Source organism: Chelon labrosus (assembly GCF_963514085.1).
Source record: "Chelon labrosus genome assembly, chromosome: 13".
Taxonomy (NCBI): domain Eukaryota; kingdom Metazoa; phylum Chordata; class Actinopteri; order Mugiliformes; family Mugilidae; genus Chelon; species Chelon labrosus.
This window is the reverse complement of record NC_140346.1, coordinates 783,092-805,977: the sequence shown is the minus strand read 5'-3', so window position 1 is coordinate 805,977 and position 22,886 is coordinate 783,092. Positions and strand designations below refer to the sequence as shown.

The following is a 22,886-nucleotide window of genomic DNA, read 5'->3' as shown; positions in this document are numbered from 1 at the left end:
AGTTTTAGCAGCCGCCCTCCATTTATTGGTGCATGGAACTGAAGTAAATAATACAATAATTATTACACGTTCAGTTTGGTAATTTTCCAGATACCTTGGAGGCAATCTGTCTCGCTTGGGTCTTGCTCCTTGTACCTCATCTGCAGTTGAAACGGCATGTGGATCCATATTTCCACAGTGATGTTCATCTGGTTCGAAGGACCATGTGAAAGCTGGACATCTCTTGTAGGGTGCACATTTAAACACAGGATCCACACTGTCACGCTTTCCAGCAATGTCCATGATTCACTCATATGTTAAGTTCTTTTGGAGGGAAAAGGGTCTCAAGGCCTTTTGGGAGGCTTTATGTAGGTTCTGGAGGAGTGGTAAATCAATGACATCACAAGATGCAGACATGAAGTAACTTGGGATTTAACAATAATTATCCATTTGAATTACAGCATCATCAGATAGTCATATTGCATTAAAATCTCCTTACACTTGCTGTATATTCCATTTTTATTCATTCAAATGATACTAACAAATGGTCAGACAATATGTCAGAAAAAGATCAAGGGTCATTAATACAGTAATTTGATTTGCACAATATTCTGCTGCACCTTAAACGATGTCATGATGATATAGAGCTCAAAACTGAGGTCGGATCTGAAGCGGTAGCTCGAGGCACACGCATTTTCTTATTTTAGATGGAACCAAATTCATGTTTTTATGCAAGATTTATCATTCAAAATGATGTTTTCCCTGAACATATTCTTCCAGACAGTGTATTGCATCACTTCCAGTCCCTGTAGTGTTGTTTATAGATTGTATTAGCTCATCTAAGATCATAAAAACTGCCTGTGTAAAGTGGGGATTCATACAAATATCTTTCTAAACCATTTGTACTCCAAAGTTACATGTTAAATGTTAAGATTTACCCCATTAAGCTGCTATGTCTGGTCTGTTACCTTAGCGGTTAGCAATATCTTAAATATCTCCCTCTGCTTCTGCTTCATCTTAGTTCCTCTGCTCGGTGTGCCACATGTTTACTTATTCCTCTGGCTCTTTTTTAGTTGTAATGGTTCGAATGATAAATGTAGTTTAGAGAAGGAATTCTCTGATAGCCGAGGCACTCCTTAATTAAAATGTCTTTATTACAAAAATGACATGTCCTAACTGGACAACTTTAAAATGCCGTTGCAGTTAATAAAACCATTGGTCTTAAATTCTCTCTGCGTTCTCAGATCACAAAAAGTCTTGCTTTGAATGACCCTCACAATGACTGCAAGAACCACACCTATAGGTCCCCCACAACCCTTTTTCTAGCCATGTTTTTTGTTTAGGACCTGGAAGGTAACTTCTTACAAGTTTGTCTGCCTCTTAGATGTTCTACCTTGGACCAAACAGCACCCAAATCAGACTCAAAAGGAATTGCGCACGCCATTCATCTTGAATCTGAACAATAAATGTAGTTTATTGGAAGCACAGTTCTGCATCATGCAAAACTACTTAGTACCGGTAGTTGGTCATACCCCTGTAGCTGGTGCAGACTGACATAGTGTAGCTCCTGTTAGCTATCACGAGGTGGCTGGTTTACAGTATAAAGGAAGCACAGTCCCGCACACTAGCCCAGGGCACACCACATCGAATTTCCACATTCAACGGCACACCCCCTCTATTTTGCGAAACGCGAAATCAAAGACTCCAGCTTAGTCAAACATATTCCAGGGGCTAACAAGGCCAACGCTGAATCACACTGGAAACTGTTCGCAACACAGCAAATTCACGAATGTTAAATTTGCAGTGTTAGGCCAATCTAGAGTAAAGTGTTGAACTTCTGGAGTTGATTCTAATAGAACGAGGTTTCTGCTGGTGTTAAATCTTATGCTGAAGGGGTTAAATCTCAGAGTTGACACCACTGGGCGTAACATCCGAGCATTTGAGTAGGTGAACTTATCGAGGATTCGGACGACAGCCATTTTCTGTCACTCACTTCAAGCGTGAGAAGGAAAGATTGGTGAGTATTAAGTTCTCAAGTTTTGTGTTTTAACATGCATATGTTTTCTTGCTGTTGTTGGTAACTTACTGTAAACAATGAGTCAATGGTGCCGTGGTTTTGTAGTGTTAACTAATTGCTTGTTAGAATGTGCCACTGCCCATCGAGGATGTTGGTTCAGTCGTTTTAGGACACTATGGCTAAACTCTTTATGAAAGTAGAGTGTTATTTTCTTTCAAACTGGCACACTGTCTCTTCTGTAATGCTAAAATTAACACTACTATGTTTCAGAAAACAACATTTTAGAAAACACAATGACATTTCAGAAAACACAACAACATTTCAGAAAACACAACAACATTAGGCTACAGAAAATACAGTGACATTTCAGATTACGGAAAGTGTAGGGACAACACTTCTTGTTGCCGGGTGGACAGAACCCGTGATGCGCTTTGAATGCAGACAACATGTACTGTCCACACGTGGAAAGAAGTATCAGTTGTTGCCACATTTCTGTATGTCTTGCGGAAAGACATTGGCATTATTTAAAGAGGCCGAGGTGACGCACAATGAGGACGTAGTTGCCCCATCTCCATGCTTTCAAGGTTCCGATGGACATCAACATGTCCATCGGAATCAACATGTCATTGTCATGATGGGTTGAAAGCATATCAAGAATTACATTATATGTATGTCCTCTTTCATAATATTCCTCTATCAATGCCATCTTGTCCTCCATTCTTTACAATGCGGTTTAAAATTTGTGCACAGACACCCCGGAGTAGAAACAGGAAATTACATTACACTGTCGGGTTCATGGACAGCTTTTTCCAAAACTGGATGACATTCATCTTTCATTACGCTGAATAAACAAATGTATTAATCAGATGTATCATTTGATTTGTAGCAATCAGCACGACCAGGACGGAAGTCTCAGCCTTGGTAAGTAAATGTAGGCTGATTTTTTACATGTCAGGTTGTCATAATGCAAACTTAAGGCAAAGTTTGATATGTTAAAGAAAATTATTTTTTATTGAGCTGCAGATTTTTTTCTGGAGATGGGCTGAAGTTTATTTTTACTTTTTGCGCGTAGCATGTTGGGATGACATGTTAAAGAAGACGTATAGACAACGCTTCATCCACAATCCCGAGGAATCACACATAACCAACTCTGTGTTTCCAAGGCTGCTGGACACTTAAGGCCGGTAAGTATAGACTTGACTGGATACATTTCTGTAAAAAAGTGACATTGCATGCATCCAAAACAACAGGGGAAGCTCCTAGGTCAAGTGCAAACGTTACAAATTGAAGGAAAAAAAAAAAAAAAAAGACTTGCATACTGCATGTCTCATTTTCTGTAACCACAACTGAAATCAGAGAATTAAAAATTATTTTTTTTTGTCTGTTACTGCAGATACTTCAAGATTTTCACATCCTTTTTGGACCAAAAACAACAGCAAATCTATTTGAGAAGTGGCACATGTCGTATAAAGGAAATGTGCACCAGTGCTCCAGAGTTTGCTCAAGTCTGCTAGGAATCGGTACAATGATGAATCACTACAGGATTGCTCAGGTATTTCATTAAAGGTTAAATGTGACAAAAGAGAGATGCTAAATTGAGATGATGCCTCATTTTACCCTATAACTCTGAGAGGGTCACGTATTGTAAGTAACGGAATGGCACAAAAATTGTGACAAAAGTGTGATTATAATGAAGATCATTGCAGCCCAGGCGATGGACCATCTAGTTGTGTTTTACAAGGTATGTTAAAGTCTATATTATTTTAATTTTTTATTTTTTTTGTGATTAATGGAAATAGACTTAACACAATGTAATGATGTACCTTGATGTGTTATTTTCCAGTCATGCAAGAGCATAGAAGATCACCTAATGAACCAGGGAGGGCAACGTCACCCATACCTTCTGTAACCCACAAACAGGCCATCAGCCAGTTCTATGTTGTGATGGATGAGAAGCTCATTCCCTGCAAGACAAGACACTGAACCCCCAAATTGGTCCCAGTGCATGGCACTGGTGTGTGTATGTGTTGATATGGAAAAATAAATGCTTTTTTATTGAAGTGCTTTTTGGTGTGATTATTGAACACGATGAGACGGTTATACCAACAGTGTACACATCTTAACACTCATTAGTGTGTTAACTGATCACCAGGGCAATGCTAACCAGTAACTCAATGAGTCTCTCAAATGAGACACCAACTTGGTGTTATTGTCATCCATTTTGGTGTTAATATTTTACACAGTAAGAGTTTGTTATTCAACTCACTTATAGTGTTAAAAACTCTTTCAAAAGCGTTAAATTAACACTATTTCACTCGTTCCCATATAAACACTGTATGAGTGTTAATTTTAACTCTGAGGGCGTTAAATTTGTGGTTTCAAATTTGCAATGAAAGAATAGCCGTAAATATGGTAAGATTGGTATTCATGTCGACAGTGATGACACCCAGTTACACCAATTGGATTTATATTTATACACTTCAGTTATATTTGGAAGAGCTGTTTTATTTTACTATTGTATTATTATTGGAGTAAAGTGGATGTGTGTTTTTGTATTACTCGATAGAAAATGTATGAACCCAGGAAAGAATTATTCAAATCTCAACAATTATTGTACATTTGGTTGTCAGACATGAACCACTGCATTATGACACTTATGACACTAAATGGCTCTCTCCTCACTTCCCCTCTATCCCTTTTTTAAGTTCTCTATTTGATACAAGCCTCGTCCCACTCAACAGCCATCAGGACATTCAATTACTGTTATTTTTCCCCACTTTCCCCCTCTTCCTCTTTCTTTCTCTCCCCTTTTCCTAGTACGTGTGATTACAACAAGGTGGCTATTGTGATGATGTCACTTTGCTCATTTGACTTACTGGTACTATGTGGGTGTGTGTGCATGTGTTTATGTTAGCTTCTTTTTTAATTGTGCTCTGGTGTTTTCTGTCTAAGGACTGATCACTACAACTTACCGGAAACTGGATCGCGAACAACAAACAGAACACATTCTAGAGGTGAGAACAATGTGTAGGTAATGTAAATGTGTGTATATGTACACTCAGCTCAGTTCTTTACAGACATTAGGTAACAGAGGACAAACAAATGTATGGAGATAGCAAAGGACAGATGAAAAATATTCAACTCTGAAGGGTTTTGCCTCCCTCTGGGATGAACAGTTAAGGAAGTTTCTCAGGCAGCAGAAGACAGAGGGTGATGAGGAAGAAGAGGTAACACTGTGAAAGACCAAGACCCGTCTTGGGATGTATCATCGGTAGGTAGAGGGAGTAGCTGAAATCAAGAAATCCTATCAGTGGTTTTACAAGGTTGGTCTGAAGGACAGCAAAAAAACCGGCAGCACAAGAACAAGACTCAAACATGTTTATATTTGTCTCAAATCACACATTTTATGGTTGGCTAAATATCCTTCCACCATTGCATCATTGTGCTGTATCTCACTTTGGTCATATAAATTTCCAACTGTAAGGTTCCTTCACCTGACATTAGTTCAAACATTAAGCTGTTTTTGTTTTGTTAGTTAGATACCATTGTATTTCAGTGATCCTTGTCATTTATTGTTATTTGTTACTCTACAGCTTAAATAGAATGTTAATACCATGCTTACGTGAGGTAAGGCACACTGAAATACAAAGACAAGGTCTTTGTTAGCTCAGACTGCCTCCTTTGAGGATAAGGCAGAGGTTCAAACTGGTTCTAAAATGTATGAAAGGTGCCTCAGAAAGATCCAGTCTATAAATGGAAATGCATTTTGTATGTGTATGTATTGTGTTTAATCTCTCAGTCTGTTTTGATGCTGTAGGTGCTGGTGTCAGATGCTGGTCCTAGTCCCAGGCAGAGTACAGTGTGGGTGATAGTTCAGGTCCTGGATGAAAACGACAACAAGCCCATATTTCCTGAGAAAGTCTACCAGGTGAAACTTCCAGAAAGAGAACGCAGAAAGAAGGGCGAGGCCATCTATCGTGTGTTTGCCTACGATCGAGACGAAGGGCCCAACAGTGACCTCTCATACAGCATTGTGGATGGCAACGAACATGGGAAGTTCTTCATTGACCCTAAGACAGCAGTAGTATCATCACGCAAGGCCTTCACTGCAGGGAGCTATGACATCTTGACCGTATGTCCACCATCATCATTTTACATTAATGTGTGGTAGTTTTGGGACATTTTTAGTTAAATTTTGGTTAAATGTTAAATGTTAATCTTCCTGTGGGATCCTGAGGCGTTCCAATGCTAAACAGGATATATAATCCCTCCAGTGAGTTCTGGGTCTCCAGACCACCACAGCTGGCCCCCTTCGATGTGAAGGAGCAGCGGCTCTACTCGAGCTCCCTCAGGATGTCCAAGCTCCTCATCCCATCTCTAAGGCTGAACCCAGCCACTCTTCGGAGGAACCTCATTTCAGCTGCTTGTAACCGTGATGCCATCCATACACTACCAGTCAAAAGTTTGGACACACCCTCTCTTTGAATGGTTTTTCTTTGTTTTCATGACTGTTTACATTGTAGATTCTCACTGAAGGCATCAAAACTTTGAATGAACACATGGAATTATGTAGTAAACAAAAAAATGTGAAATAACTCCAAATATAATTCATATTTTAGAGTTCTCAAAGTGGCCACCCTTTGCTTTGTTGACAGTGGTCAAATAGCTGCTAGAAAACCACTACTAAGTAAATCAAAGCAAAGGGAGGCTACTTTGAAGAATCTATTTCCTCAAAGTTATTTCACACTTTTTGTGGTTATTACATAATTCCATATGTGTTCATTCATAGTTTTTATGTCTTCAGTGAGAATCTACAATGTAAATAGTCGTGAAAATAAAGAAATACCATTAAATGAGAGGATGTGTCCAAACTTTTGACCGGTAGTGTAGGTGGTTGGAACACAGATTGGCAAATCCAAACCTTTGCCTTTCCAGCTCAGCTCCCTTTTTATCACAACACTCCGATACAGCACTGGCATTACTGCGGGGGTGTGCGAGATGAAAAATGTAATGGTGGAGAAGTTATCTTCTTGTGGCCATAACTGCTGTGACTGGGTTGTGTTATCTCTACGGTCATTTAAGGTTGCTGAAATTGTTGCAACGCGGCTGAAAATATTATAACATTTCCCCCAACTTATCTGCATTCTGCTTCTGAGCCTGAGCCTGTCATCGTCTTTGCTCTTAAAAGTGGAAGCTTGTGCGTTACTATATTGAAAATAAACAGTGTTTCAGTTTAATTTAAATGCAAAAGCGTATTGTTGTGATCGTGATTATTTTTACTATGGCTATAAAAAAGCTCGACTTGTGTGGATTTCCTACTGAAACGTGGCGCACGCTCAGATCCAGAAGCACATTTCCTTTGTACATCCCAATCAATGTGGAATAGAGCACATGTTGTACCGCCCCACTCCACGTCCCTATTTAAATATGTAAATTATATTTAAATTGACCCTTCACCTGAGATTCCCCTCTCTGCACGATCAGAAAACATAAGAATAAGTAAGATGGGGAAAAAAGAAGAACACAGAAAGCGAATTGGAGACGCTACTCACTGGAGTGGAGGCGCGCAAAAATTTACTCTTTGGCACGCTGTCCTCCAGCATAAACAATAAACACAAGAGGAGTAAGTGGGAGAGTGTGTGTGAGGGCATCTCGCCACAATGTTGGTTAATTGCATTTGCACATCACATACGATCTGTACACTGATTGAATGAAAATGTTTACTGTTGACATACACAAATTCATCGCACCCTTCGTACATGAGGTGCATAGTCCATTGTTCCACGACCACGACGGAATCCGCATTGCTCCTTCTGAATTCAGAGTTCGACTATCCATTACGCTTTCCTTTCCAGTATTCAAAATACCTCCTTCTTCAGCTTGACAGCTGCCCTCATCACTGGTGTCCACTATATATGGAAGTGAGCCCAGCTATATCCAGTTGGTATTGCTCAATCTTCCGCACCAGCGAAGTGATGTTCCAGACTGCAGACTGGTGACACAGATTGCCTAGAACCAACCTGTTTTGCCAGGGATCAGCACACTCAGGTCCTTGCCTTGCCTGCCATCCAGCTCACATCGCACCTGACCCTGATGCTTTCGCTGGGTCCAAGAAATGCAGTATTTCTCTGAAGCCTTCTCTGTGTACTGCAGCTAAAGATGTAATATATTTGACTATGAAATTCATCAACACATTGTTGATTTGCAGCCTCCAACTCTCTGTGACCGCTGGTGATTTGATGAAGAGAACTGACTGCTGTCGATAGGATTTGGACCATTCCTCCAGTAATACTAGCAGATGCCTTTTCAGATGAGTGTGCATTGCACTAGTACTTTTTCAGAACTGACTTGCATATTTTGCATGTCATGGTAGTATGGGCTTCATCTTCAAGTTTTTCCACGCACTCCTCAGAGACGTCCGTGTTGTTATTGTCATCAGTGACAAGTGGACATGATGCTTAAAGCATCATGGCACAGGAGTGAAATTGAAAAACCAATTAGTCGACTTGTCTGTGCAATCCCTAGAGGACAGTGGGCCTCAATAGCTAACAAAAGTCACTGGCCAGAAGGACTTCTTGAAGTTAAATTTTGCTCTCCTTCTGGCTACCAAATCTCTCAATGACCCTCTGGTTAAAGTCAGCCATCTCATTGACTCTCTCTTTTCCTTTGATAGCGTGGCCAGTGAATTCAGCCTCTCTTGGACTGGAGTGCTTCTGTTATTCATTTTTTAAAACTTTTAATTCCTGTGATTAATTTCAAATGTAAGAAGCACCTCTAGGCTTCTGCAGTGGTCATCGGTGTGATGATGAGGATCAGAGTCTGTGAAAATACTTCTCCGAGGTTGTTAGTCTTAAACAACTGGAAAAGGTTCAGAGCACCATGACAGCTCTGTCGTCAGTTTACTTCCGTTGTGCACAGGGCAGGCTTTTCAAAGAATTACTTAGTTTCTTCTTTAGGAAAGGTTGTCTTGTATTGTTAGAACCGGTCTACTTGTCATTTCTGCAAGTGATGAATTTCCGATTTCTAATTCCCAGTAGCTCTGAGTACATTTAATTTGAAGGTTTTCAATTTAGTTTCATATGAACATTTCATTTACACGTCATAAAGTAGATAAAGGTACAAAGTTGGTAAAGAAAGTCTTGTTCCTCTCTGTGCTCAAACATAGTGTTGATTGTACAGCTGTGAAAGTCACATGTGATCAGGGTCAGAACTGACTCTAGATATGTGAGAGGTGGCCTGCTGCATTATCAGCTGATGTGCATAGCACTGGATGTAGGGATTTCGGTACACATCTTGTATTTTCCCCTTATCCCACTGGCTCCATCATATGCCTGGCAGATATGGTTACTTTTCTGGTCCTGAGGAATGATAGCCATCTTTAAATGCAGTTCCTATGGATTCCGCTGTGGCTGACATCAGAAGAATAAACTGTCATTTGCCTGGATCGATAAAAAATCACAGCTTTGGACTTCTTTGATAATGTGCTCTCTCACAACAGTGTAAACCTGTGCCTGAACACCGGTCTGCCACTTAATGTTAAAACTGTTTTGGTCCTGTCCTTATAATCAGTTTTCTTCCAGTGTTGTCATCTGGCATTGTCTGCTATCTTGGGTCCCACAGGAAGAGTGAGCGGCAGATATTTGTTAAAATAATCGGATGAAGTAAAGTGAATAGAATATTTAGACATAATAAATAATGTCACTTATTTAATTTATGTTTAATATAATGTTTAACTCAACAGATGTGCCTTTGACTGTGAACTTTTGTATTTCTTCAGATCAAAGCAACAGACAATGGGCATCCTCAGAAGTCCTCCACAGCTCGCCTGCACATTGAGTGGATTCACCGACCACCTCCCTCAACTCTCCCACTGATCTTTGATGAGTCATTCTACAATTTTACCATCATGGAGAATGACAAGGTGGCTGAGATAGTGGGTGTAGTGTCGTTGCAGCACAACTCCATCCCCTTGTGGTTTGAAATCACAGGTAAATTCCCCCTGTAGGTAAGAACAATGCTCTGTCAGCCATTGGAGGCTGAAAGTGTTGGTTACATAGGCATAGCTTAGACACTATGGCCTCACTGCACACCGGTTTCCATTTGTTTTCACTGAGAATTGAAAGTATATCCATCTCTCAACAGCTGTATCTTCTGTCTCTTTTGGTTGATGTTTTGTTCCCATCTCTCACTTTTTTCACTTATTCTTTCTCTCTTTGTTCATGATGTTCCAGTGTGCGTACCACCTTCTACAAGAATTACAACTGTTTTTGGAAAGATTTCATCTAAATCAAAACCTAATCTTTATACACATACCTCTATGACAACATAACACTTCTTTGATCCTAGACAGACTATTTAGCACAGCAGCAACACGAAGAGGTCAGTATGAACATCACATGGACTGCATATAAATGTTATTTCTCTATTCAACCATTAGTGCAATGTGTAGGTCAAAGTGAAATGAATTTGTGTATGAACTGGTGGCTGGCAAAAATATTATTTTCAGAATAAATGAGAATAGAGCTGTATGAGGACAGTTCAAATTCACTTCATTTCTGCACATTACCCTTAGTCCATTACCTAGTATCAGACAAAACTAAAAAAAAGTACCAGGACACCCTCAGAAGGCCCACATCCATTCTCTGATGAGTCAGTTATTCACTTCTTCTGTCAGTCAACCTGCCTATGATGCCTATAGCATTCAATCATTATACCAATTACCTCACCTATAACAGAACTACCATTGTCACTAGCAGCTCTATCTTATACTCTCGCTTGTGTCATGATGAGATTCTACATATGCTTTAGCCACATGTATGTATGTCAGATATATGTTTATCTTGTTCCTCTTGCTGCTCTCTTCTCCTTCTCTCCTCTCTCTTTTTCTGTGTTTACCCAGCTGGCGTCAAACAGATGGAGCCCCTTAAATTTGAGGTTATGCTCAATGTTTCTCCCTTCAACCGGGAGTTTTTCCATGCCCATGTCGCCTTAGTTGGGCCGGGTTTCAGGGCAGGTTTTGTAAAGCATCTTGAGGCAATTTGTATTGTTATTGACACTATATAAATAAAATTGAATTGAACTGAATAGATAACCAGAAACTTGGTTATGGTGTTCCATGGATGCCCTGTCTGCTATGGCCTGGCGTCTATTGATCTTGTATTTAGAACCTCTTACTGTGTTTCCATGGTTAGTGCCTTTGTGCTGTCTAACAGTGCAGCCTTTTCCAGCCGGTAACATTACTGTCGGTAAGATTTCTTGATATCAGGCACTTCAGTACCATCAGTACCATCTGCCGGTGGTACACACTGTGCAGGGGTTTGTCCTCTGCTCTTCTTTCCCTTCCTTCTTGGGTTTCTGCTACCTGAGGTATTCGCTAAACATTTGATCAGAGGGGGGCATTTTCCTGAAGTACTCCTGGATCCCTGTTGTTTCATCCTGGAAAGTGGCTCAGATGCTCAGTAGTCTGCAACTTTCATCTTTCCAGTTAGTGTACAATTTCAGGTTGTTGGATTTGGGGTGAAACTCTCCCTGCATTTTGAGGAGCTTTCTTGTTGTCTTGGTCATCTTTTTCTATTTCTATTAGACTGAATGTTCCAGAATGGACAGAATCATTGTCAGAATGTCAAAAAAGGTATATTCTGATTAATGTTGTGGGGTGTCTGAATGCGTACCCAGTATTGTATATAATCATTTTATTCAACGTCCATTTGACTGAGAGTTAAGTCTCTCATCAGAATGATATGATATGGGTTAAAGAAATATTGTCCATGTAGCCATTGTGAAGTTGAGATATCTGAAAAGGACATATTGGTTTGTGGAACGTGCTTAAGTCATTTACATTACCTATTTGTTTTCCAGTCTTTAATATGCTTTATTTTGGGGGTGTGACACCTTTGTTGACCCCTTCATGAACTGTTCTTGAGATTTTTTTCTGTTTATTGTCCACCAAATTGTTTCAGTTTCAGTTCACTAATATCAACATTATGTAGTCAAAATCCACATGTCAGTGTGGCAGTAATACTAATTTAATAATTACCGTAATTTCCGGACTATAAGCCGCTACTTTTGTCACTTGCTTTGGAACCTGCGGCTTATACAACAGATATATGGATTTTTACAGCTAACGGTCACCAGGGGCGCGCTATCATGGAAGCGCAAGAGCGAGACAGACAGTTCGCACCAGGTAACGAGAGCAAAACAAACCAAGTGAGCCCAAATGCAGTACGAGAGCTGCTTTTAAGTTAAAGGCGATCGATCTGGCTGACTTTTCTGGTATAGTAGGCTGGTTATTTTGATACAATAAACGGCCGTGTTACTGCACCTTTACTGCTGTGTTGGCTGTTTTCGAAAAAGATGCTGATTATTTAGTTGAGCAGCCGGGTTACTGCACTTTTGCTGCCGTGTTACAGGCAAGCACTTTTAAAAACAAATTAAAGGAACAGTATGTAAGATTGTGGCCAAAACTGGCCAAAACTGGTACTGCAATCACTTTCAAAATACTGTAGAATGGTGTATCCCCTCCAACCTCCCCCCTGACTCGAGGTTGCCAGGTTACCGAGGTAACGTTAGGCTACTCAATACGTCTCAATTACGTTTCACATTGCCATAATCGACGTGCTAATGTTGTTTTCCTCGGCGTTTCAGCATAATGACAGAGAAACGGGCTCATAATGCATTGCTAATGTTAGCAATGACGACTCGCCGTTTTTATTTCCCAAACAATTCCTTACCTTTTCAATTCGATGACCCACCTCCTCTGTATGCGCTAACGTAGCGTTACTTTGCACGAACATGCATAACTTTGTTAACGACTGTCGTGAATATTTGAAATGTCCATTTACATTATGTACAAGTAAGTTCGCCAGGAGAAAATTAGCAACGTTGGCGTCTGTCTTCAAATTCTTCTCCGTTTTCAGCCGTCTCCATCTTTCAAAGGCATCTCCTATACAAATCCTTGTTTTATTTCGGACTTTGTCACGACGTAGTTCGGATTCATAACGAGGTCTTTTAGGTTTAGTAACGTTATACATGTTTTATCCGACACGTTCGTAGCTGCAGCTGCGGTAACTAGAGCAGAGCTGGCAACCCGAAGACGAAACTCTACTGACTTCGTGATTGGTAGATAGGTGGAGGGTGGCGCCTCAGACCAAAACACAAAATGACAACAATAACATCAGTTGAGGGCTGCAACTCTCACTTTTAAATGACAATATCCTGGCCGGACCACTGTTGTCAGTGATATAAGTATTTGAAATGAACATGATTTCTTCATGTCTAGTGACATATCAGGGCCATTTTATGATTAATTGAAATACATTTCTTACATACTGTACCTTTAAATTTAGCCATTTAACGTTATTGCCTCGTCAAGCGTTGTAAGCTTTGTTTTTTGTTATACAGTACTGCACTACTACGGTACTATGACTGCAGGAAGTGCGCTAACGTCTTTTCAACGTTGTTTTTGCACGTCGAAGTTTGGTCCTCTGAAGCATAGACATATATACATAGACGCCTCATTGAGCGCTGCCGTCTACTGGAGCGGCGTGTCTACAGGGCGGCCATCTTGGAACAGGGTCATTCGCGACTACAGTGCATTACATCTATGGAGGAATGAGGTTTCTACACAATAAAAGTGATCATAAATCGCTCAGTTGAAGTCCAGCATCTTTTCTTTACAATCTTCTGTCAGAAGCTAGTCTGCTGATAACATTAAGTAAAATTTGTATTTGGGTAGTAAAACCATATTTTTACCATGGCTACATGTGTGACGTTTTTAACAGATCAATACGTTTGGAAATCGGTCCAAAATTCAGCAAATAATTCTACTTTGAGATTGAGGAGTACCTCTTTCCTTCGTAGGTTCATGCCCCGCTGCCTCTGCTAGCCCTGTACCAAGATGGCGGCACATTAGGCACGTCCCTCCACAGTCGATGCGGCGTCTATGTATATGTCTATGCTTCAGAGCATAGACATATATACATAGGGACATGAACTTACGAAGGAAAGAGGTACCCCTCAATCTCAAAGTAGAATTATTCGCTGAATTTTGGACCGATTTCCAAACATATTGATCTGTTAAAAACGTCACACATGTAGCCATGGTAAAAATATGGTTTTACTACCCAAATACAAATTTTACTTAATGTTATCAGCAGACTAGCTTCTGACAGAAGATTGTCAAGAAAAGATGCCGGACTTCAACTGAGCGATTTATGATCACTTTTATTGTGTAGAAACACCATTCCTCCATAGATGTAATGCACTGTAGTCGCGAGTGGCCCTGTTCCAAGATGGCCGCCCTGTAGGCACGCCGCTCCAGTAGACGGCAGCGCTCAATGAGGCGTCTATGTATATATGTCTATGCTCTGAAGGTGCAGACTGTGACGCCAGGCGACGTCTTTTCCCGACGTCGAGTGAACGTCCGTTACTGACGTCCACAGTACCTCCGTATAGGAGCCAGTTGTAGTCCAAATGTGGTCTTCTAGACGTGGTTTCTACGTTAAATTTAAACTCATTTTAGACTACAGTCATGTCTACAATAAATCACAATTCAATCCCGACAGTTTTTTCTCCAGTCTTTATTGCAAACGTCAGTCTTAGGCAGCATAAAATGCAGTACAATTTGTGAAAAGGTGGTAAAATACAATAAATAAAATTACCTTCGGTCTGTGAATAAAAATGTAACAATACAAACAGAACAATAACATATAATAATAAATATAAAAGTAAAAAAAAAGTGCCCTTATGTCTTCAGTTGCCCGATTATCAAACAGGATGACTCCATCTGCACAAGTAGAAAAAGACAAATGATTAGCAATCAAAACGGCAGTTACAGTTTTTCTCAGTCGCTCTGGTGCATTTCTCACATCACTATTAACATTTGCACAACAGTTAGTGCATTTTTCTCAGAACAATTAGTACAAACTGCAAAACCTAGTGGATAACCTGCAAAAGTGCGTCACTTGCTCAAAATGAATAGTTGATTCCTCAAAAGCAAGTATTCATGTCAATGAAACTGTCTGTGTCATCAAAATAATAAGTCCTGACACCATTGTTTATGAACAAGACAGTCAAATGGCTTTGTCATGTTTTCATTGTGACATATTTACTGCATATGCTCTTTGCAATTCTACAGCATTGTGCAAAAAAAAATACACAGTCACTTATTTAGAACAAACATAAGAAATACCATTATGGTAGAACTGTGCACAAATGTAAACAATATAACAGTACATATTACTGTGAACTGAACATAAATTATTCCTGGACATCCACACGTTCCTGTCTGTCTGGCCACATATTTTCATCTAGATCACAGCGGATGTCTTCCCTTGCAAGGCAACGAGGAAAGTATCTCCCTGAGTGGCGAATCCACCCTCTGCAGGACTCCACTGTGATGTCATCACATGCAGCATCCATGGCTGCTAGCAGGGCCATTTGGGCATGTGGACGCCGGTCATAAACCTTCCACCTCCAGGCAGAAAAAAACTCTTCTATTGGATTAAGGAATGGGGAGTAGGGGTGGAGATATTCAACCACCATCCTGCCACGTGCTGCAAACCACTCTCTGACCAGATGTGAGTGGTGAAAGCTCACATTATCCCACACAACAACATACTTGCTCAGATGGTCTCCAGTTAGACCCCTCTCATTCTCAGGGACTATGGTTCTGTAAAGAGTGTCTAGAAAAGTAAGAAGATGTGTGTTGTAAGGACCGAGAAGGGGGATATGGGTGAGGACACCATTTCCCCCCCTCACTGGCCTGGAACATCAATCGTTGCTCTCTGTCCAATTCTGTTTCTTCCACGCCTTCTGCCTTTGGCCAGATTGAAACCTGCCTCATCGATGTAAATGAATGTGTGCAGTGGTTCCCTGGCCTCTAGCTCCAGTATACGCTTTATCCCAGAAGAGAGGGAGAGAGAAAAAAAACCCAATTGTAAGAACTTTCCCTGTGTAACATAATGCATTTTTGACAAGATAGTGTACAGTATGTAGCCTACTGTGAATATACAGAACTGTTAAGTGTACTGCATGGAACTACACAAAGTAAAACAGTTTACAGTGCTGAACATTAGAGTATGCATAGAACGCACACTCAAGCTTTACCTGTACATGCTGGTGACGGGTCTCCTTCACTCTTTCACTGTTCCTTTCAAATGGCACATTGTAAAGTTGTTTCATGCGCATTTCATTCCTCCTGAGCACTTGGTCAATTGTTGCGATTGAAACAGATTCAATATTGCCAAAGATATTGTCATCACCTATAGCAGCGCTTTGAATCTCTCTCAATCTTATTGCATTGTTTGCAATCACCATTGCACAAATGGCTTCCTCTTGTTGTGGAGTAAAAACAGGCCCCCTTCCACCTCTGCGAGGTTGTCTTGCAGAGTAAAATTATAGTAATGTACAGTAAATATGAGATATAACAAGGTATTGGATTACTGTCCAGTACTATACATACCTGTTCTCCCTACGAAATGTTTGAATGATGGAATTCACAGTGGTTCTCCCTACATTTGGTTGCTCGTCGACCAGCCTCAGCCATAGTGAGGCCATGATTCACAACATGGTCCACAAGTGTAGCCCTAATTTCATCAGGAATTTGCCTATGTGCTTCACCTCTTCTTCCTCTGCCCCTGTTTTGTCCCCTTCCCCTTCCTCCGCGGATTCTCACCCCTCCTCCACGACGCTGACGTTCCATTTTTGTGTCACAGAATTGTAGAAATGGTACACACTATGTCCTGCTTGGTTCATATATGCTTGCCAAGTGAGGGTTCATGGGATTCAGCTCTGAGTGACTGTGGACCAGTGGCTTGTCATTGGTTACAACTAATGCTTCACACACCTCCTCATGAGTGAAAGCTGAAGTTCACCTGAGACCAATTGTTCAATTTAGGAGACATTTTCAGGAAAAAAATGATAAAGGAATGTATGAAATTAGCTTGACAGATTTTGACAACGAGTTCAACAATTTTGTATGTAATGACTCAAGCAATGAAATGAGGACTATTAGTTTTATAGGGAATGACTATTCAGCATTCATAAGTATGTTTCATTTTGACTGACATGACATAAGCAAATGATGTTATAAAACAGCAGAGAATTGTATGAAAGTAACTGATACATGTCCAAAAGCATTTGCAATTTGTTCAAAGGAATGAGAAACTGCTACGATGATGTACACAAATGACTCAATGTTGTGGAGGTTGAACTAATAGTTGTGAGAACTTTCATTCTGATCTGAGAAAAGCACCAAAGCGACTGAGAAAAACTGTAACACACCCAGCTTTTTTAGAATGCGTCTGTATTGCCGAAAAAAACAACAACAACAAGAACTGTTATCCCAACAATGGCGGCCAGCCAAAGTCTCGCACAGGAATCATTACTATCGCTCTGATAATGATAGCGACCGAACAACTGTTGTTTGCAGTGCTGTTCACGTTAAAGCGTCTGTAAACGTTAGCATGGTGGTTGTGTTCAAAAGCTAACGAGCTGATGGGAAAAGATGCAATGCTAATTGTAGCAACAACTGTTTCGATTAATATGCGACAAAGCTAAAACTGCAAACACTATAAATGAACATAAAGTTAACTAGGCAGTATGGGTTGACCGAACTTACCTGCAATTTAGTGAACGATAGCCTACGGTGCAGACTCGGCCGTTGCTTCCACAGAAGAGGAACACCTGGGCCAATCGGAGTGGCTCTTACGGTCTTCGTTGTGATGACACAATGCCTCAGCCAGTTAGAGTCGCGAATTCGCACATATTTTGCCCGATATGACTGTGGCGCAGAACTCAGTTAAATTTATCCAGACCGGATTGGTTGCACAAACTACAGTCCAGAGACCCTTAAATAAACCAGTAGGAAAAATATGAAAATGTAAAATAACAAAATATCATGTACAATAAATAAATAATAAGTATTTTTTTTATCTCAAATCAACAATAAACAATGAATATGAATATAAATTATTAATCATTCATATTGATTAGTCATGTTGATAACAACAAGTTTGATATTTATCTTAAATAAAAAAAAAAAAATACATTTGTCAATTTCCTGCACCTGTCTTAGACGTCCATATGACCTCCAGAAAAGTTATCTAGTCTGACAATCAAATGTTGAACGGCATATTGACGTCTAAATGGGGTCATCGTTAGACGTCGAAATAGTGGACATAGTTTGCATAGTTTGTTCAGAATTGGTCATGGACCGACGGACGCAATATAGACATGATCTGCACGTCAATCAGACGTCTAATGTTTAGTGGGACCGTATTGTTTGTGCACTGCACGAATGCTGTTTGTAATGTCAAAGATGTGAAAGTTTGATTGATTGATTGATTGATTGATTGAAAGATTTATTGTGTTTCTCAAATGTAAATAAATGGGACGCTTTGCGTTTCCAAACAGTCATTTCTGTCCCGACAATCCCCTCCGTGGTAGAAGAAACCCTTACGGTAATTAAACATTTAAACACCAGCGGCTTATAGTCGGGTGCGGCTTATATATGGAACAATCTGTATTTTCCCCAAAATTTAGCTGGTGCGGCTTATATTCAGGTGCGCCTTATTGTCCGGAAATTACGGTATATGTAACTTGAACATACTTGTACATGCCATATACATAAGATTTGATAGAGCTTTACCTCATCAGAAGCAGTTTCTGTCTCTGCGCATTCTCCTCATCTCCTTTCATCACTCTCGTTCACACCAATCATTCTCCTGTCCTTCCCTCTTGGGCATGCCTGTCCCTCCTATCTTACCCTCTCTCTCCTCTCTCTCCACAATGCTTCATGCCTGGAAGGTCCCAGGTCTTTCCGTGAGATGTTCTATATTCTGCAGAGCCCTTGTGGCAGGAACTGTTCCTCAGAAGGTATCTCGCTTTCAGCTTCTGCTATCTTTGCTTCTGTCTCTGCACTTCCTTGTCTATTCTTTTTGTTTTCCTTGTCTTTTTTGTCAACACTCTTGCTCCATCCCTGTGCTTTTCATCTGTATTGCGTACACCTTCCTGTGACAAAATGGATGGAGGTGATTGTTTAAATGGTGCACACAACAAGGAAGTCAGTCTGAGTGGTTGTATGCATGCGTTTTAGTCTTTATGTTGTGATTTTGTGTGTTTGAGTTTTAGATAATGGACTAAATTGTAGCCACAAAAAAGTAACCGAAAAAATTATCCATTGCAACAACCCCTCAGTGACTACTCTATCCAAACCTACTGTTAGCAGAATCTCTGCATACATTCTTTATGGAATCAATGCACGCCTTGATGTAGAACTTTAATGGCAAATTCACACATGCACTCAGATCTCCAACTATCTGCCGACAGATTCGCCAAACTAATGGCTGTTAGTCAGCAGGTTTGAGAAAGACAAGGCACGATACAGCTTCTAGCAGTCTACATCTATCCACATCACTAAACACTTAGTTTCCAGCAACCTGCATTTAAACATTACTACCTAGTATTAAACATGCATCCCCACATGCATTATTTCCCATTTTACAACACAACAGGCACACTCACCATTTCCATTTGTCACCAAAGTAGTTTGTGCTTCTCCTAGCAGGCTGTGTCAGATCAACATAGGGACCGACAGCCTCACCAATAGCGATGGTTAGACTGGGTCAGACCGGATCACAGACCATGAGATAACTGAGACTAACTAATATCAAACACCAGCACCTACTTAAGGTCTGGACAAACTTCTGAGCGCACTCAAAAAAGTTACACAATAGAGGTGCAGGTGTCTATAGTATGTACACTGTTCCAGCTTGAGCTTAAAATACCAAACCTTACTTTGAATCAGGAATCAGACAAAGACACAAGCAATGTTGGAAGTGGGCAACATGCTGCCATCACTGGCATTCAAATCAACAGAAGACTAAGATTTATCAATCAATTAGTGTAGCTGTGTAGCAGCTTTCTGGGATAATCAGTTGGTTTAAAGGGCTGGACAAATGTGATTATTAATTTTGCTTGTTTTTTAGTATTACTTGTGTCTTGCAAAACAATGATTCGGTTCCACTTCCGCAGGGTAAGCTCTAAATCTATTGTCTTGGGACATGGAGACCATTGGTGGTTTGTGAACATTCTCTACACTGTTATGTGTTCTCCTTCTCTGTGTTGGTGGGACGCTGTCCCTTTGAATGTTTTTTGTTTTTTGTTGTCATTGTTTTTATTAATTGTTTAATTTAGCCTGGAAAGTCCTACTGAAATATATTATGTGTTCTATCGAGAGTCCTGATCAAACCGGGCCGCAAAAAGAGAGATTTCAGGTGGTATCTTGTCACATATGACTTTTGCTAATACAGTCTGTCATACTGTATGTTTGGCATAAATGTCAGCACATTTCACCTATGTTTTCACATGACTAAAAACCATTGTTCCACAAAATAAAACTCTGTATGATTTAAATTGTGTGTCTGTCCCCTGTCTGACCTTCCTCCTGTCCTCCTGTGGAACAGGTGGGAACAGTGACAGTGTGTTTGACATAGAGAAGAGTGTCGGCACTATTATCATCGCAAAGCCTCTGGATGCTGAACAGCACACCTTCTACAACCTCACGGTACTGGCCACCGATGGCACCAATGCTGCATATGTACAGGTACCTTTTTTCATTTATTTCACCAACACTTTATTGGTTGTTTGTTTAGAGTTTGGAAGCTTGTAACTGATTGTGTAACACAAAAGAATAACCCACTAGATGTAACACAGGAAGAGCCCATGTCCATTTTATTGCTCTACTTTGATGCTTTGTAGCAACATATTATCATTGGTTATGTATTGTAACCCCAGATTCTATTAGTATGTGTGGGTTTATCTCTTCACACATTCAAATATTTTCCTTACCACCCCGTGTCCAGCATGGGGCCTCTTGGGTCCACAACTACAGCACATAATATCTGTACTGAGTGGGAGGTTTACGCCTATTAAGCCAGGAAGATTCTTCAGCTTTTTGTTTGTCAGTCTCACATACATACACAGTCACAAACACATGCAGATCCAGAGGCACAAACACTCACACTCACAGAAGGTTATCATGGACTCATGCCACCAGGATATGGCTACACAGTTGAGTTCTAGAAAGCCAACTGCTGTAGCATGGTTTAAACTTAAAGACTCACCGCCTGGCAACCTTCTACTCTTGTCTCCCTTTTTCCAGCATTTCTCTTTATGTTGTCTTTGCATATGAATCAGTGCAAATCTCTGGGTATTTTTTCAGAATGTGTAGATTTATGTTTCTTCTCACACTAAGTATCACACCTTCTCTCGCTGTCATTTTGTACTCTCAAAAAAAAAAATATATATATACATATATACATACATATATATATATATATATATATGTATACATACATATATGTGTATGTGTATATTATGGCCATTCAGGAAATTAATCTTTGAATATATTGAATGAAACTCTGAATATATGAAATGAAACTTTGAATATATTGAATGAAACTTGAATATATGGAATGAACCTTGAATATATGGAATGAACCTTGAATATATGGAATGAACCTTTGAATATATTGAATGAAAGTTTGAATATGTGGAATGAACCTTTGAATATATGGAGTGAAACTTTGAATATATTGAATGAAAGTTGACTGACGTCAGACTTCACGGCAGTGCCATCTTGTTTAGCGTGTGGATGCTGCAGCAAAAAGTGACAGAGTGACAATGAGTCAGGCCGTTCGCAATCTCGTTGCGGCAATATTAAACAATGAGGACATGATAAACACACTGGCGAATGCGTGTACGGGCCAAAATCCTCCCGATACCCCTGCCCAATACCCTGCCCATTCTTCTAACGAAGAAGTTCGCTCCAAATCAAAGAACCAAATCCAGAACCAAATCAAACAAATGAAATGGAAATATTGTGCTTTTTTGTTTGTTTTCTCACATGAATTGCTTTCTTTGGGTCCTTCAACATCATTGCTATTGGAGTTGGCCAGTCGAAAACACTCATTTTCTTCATCTTTATTCATTCTTTTTTAGAACGACTTGTGTGCTTGAGATCATTGTTTTGCTGCATGACTCAGTTCCTAAAGTTTCAACTCAAGGACAGCTTTTTTTTTTTTTAAATTTGCTGGTATATTTCAAAATTCATTGGGCCATCAATGATGGAAAGTTGTCCTGGCCCAGATGCATCAAAACAGGCCCAAACAAGGACATTAGCTCGCCCATGCACAATCTCTCCTATTTGGTCACAATCTGCCTGATGATATATTTGTGGATTCCAAATTATGAGATGATTTTGTAACATTTTCCTGCCTTATGTTAAAAAACAACTATTTTTTTCTGATGTCCCCAGAATGCTCCTTTGTCTGTACCATCATGCACTTCACAAACATGTGTTGTGAAGCTCAGGCTGTGACAAATCCCAGATTTTTTTAAACAAAACAGGGGACAGAGTGACATCTGAATCTCATTAAATTGACCGGAAACACTTTTAAATAGATGGACTCTAATTTGGCATTGAAATTTACTTGTAAACCCTGAGGTGCACTTACTAATCAAACACAAAAGCACTGTTTCTGTTTCATTTGTTTGATTGGGTTCTCTTTGTACTCTGAGGACTAACACCAGTCAGGAATAATTGTATGACCACTGACAGGTGAAGTGAATAACACTGAAACTTTTGGACCTGGCATTTTTTGTGGAAGTTTCTTGTACATGTACCACCCACCTAGACCAGACCAGGCACCCGACCCCTTAGAAATTACACTCCTTAATGGTTACAGCCACCCCAGCAGGATGCAGCCTGACACAAACACACACACAAAATCTGTTTAGAAACAACTAAAAACAAACACAAGGTGTTGACCTGGCTTCCAAGCTGATTAAGTATCTGTGGGATGCACTGGAACAAGCCTGGTCAACAGAG

The 22,886-nt window shown here is 40.1% G+C and overlaps 1 protein-coding gene across 1 annotated transcript in view; it reads left to right on the top strand.

Moving 5' to 3' along the window:
* Positions 1-22,886, top strand: part of fat3a (FAT atypical cadherin 3a) — a 205,130-nt gene that overhangs the window by 28,930 nt on the left and 153,314 nt on the right. The window contains exons 3-7 of the mRNA XM_084558754.1: positions 4,949-5,010; positions 5,814-6,128; positions 9,774-9,984; positions 18,803-18,871; positions 20,461-20,600. Of these exons, the coding sequence (XP_084414880.1) occupies positions 4,949-5,010; positions 5,814-6,128; positions 9,774-9,984; positions 18,803-18,871; positions 20,461-20,600 (797 nt within the window). The remainder of the gene's footprint in view (positions 1-4,948; positions 5,011-5,813; positions 6,129-9,773; positions 9,985-18,802; positions 18,872-20,460; positions 20,601-22,886) is intronic.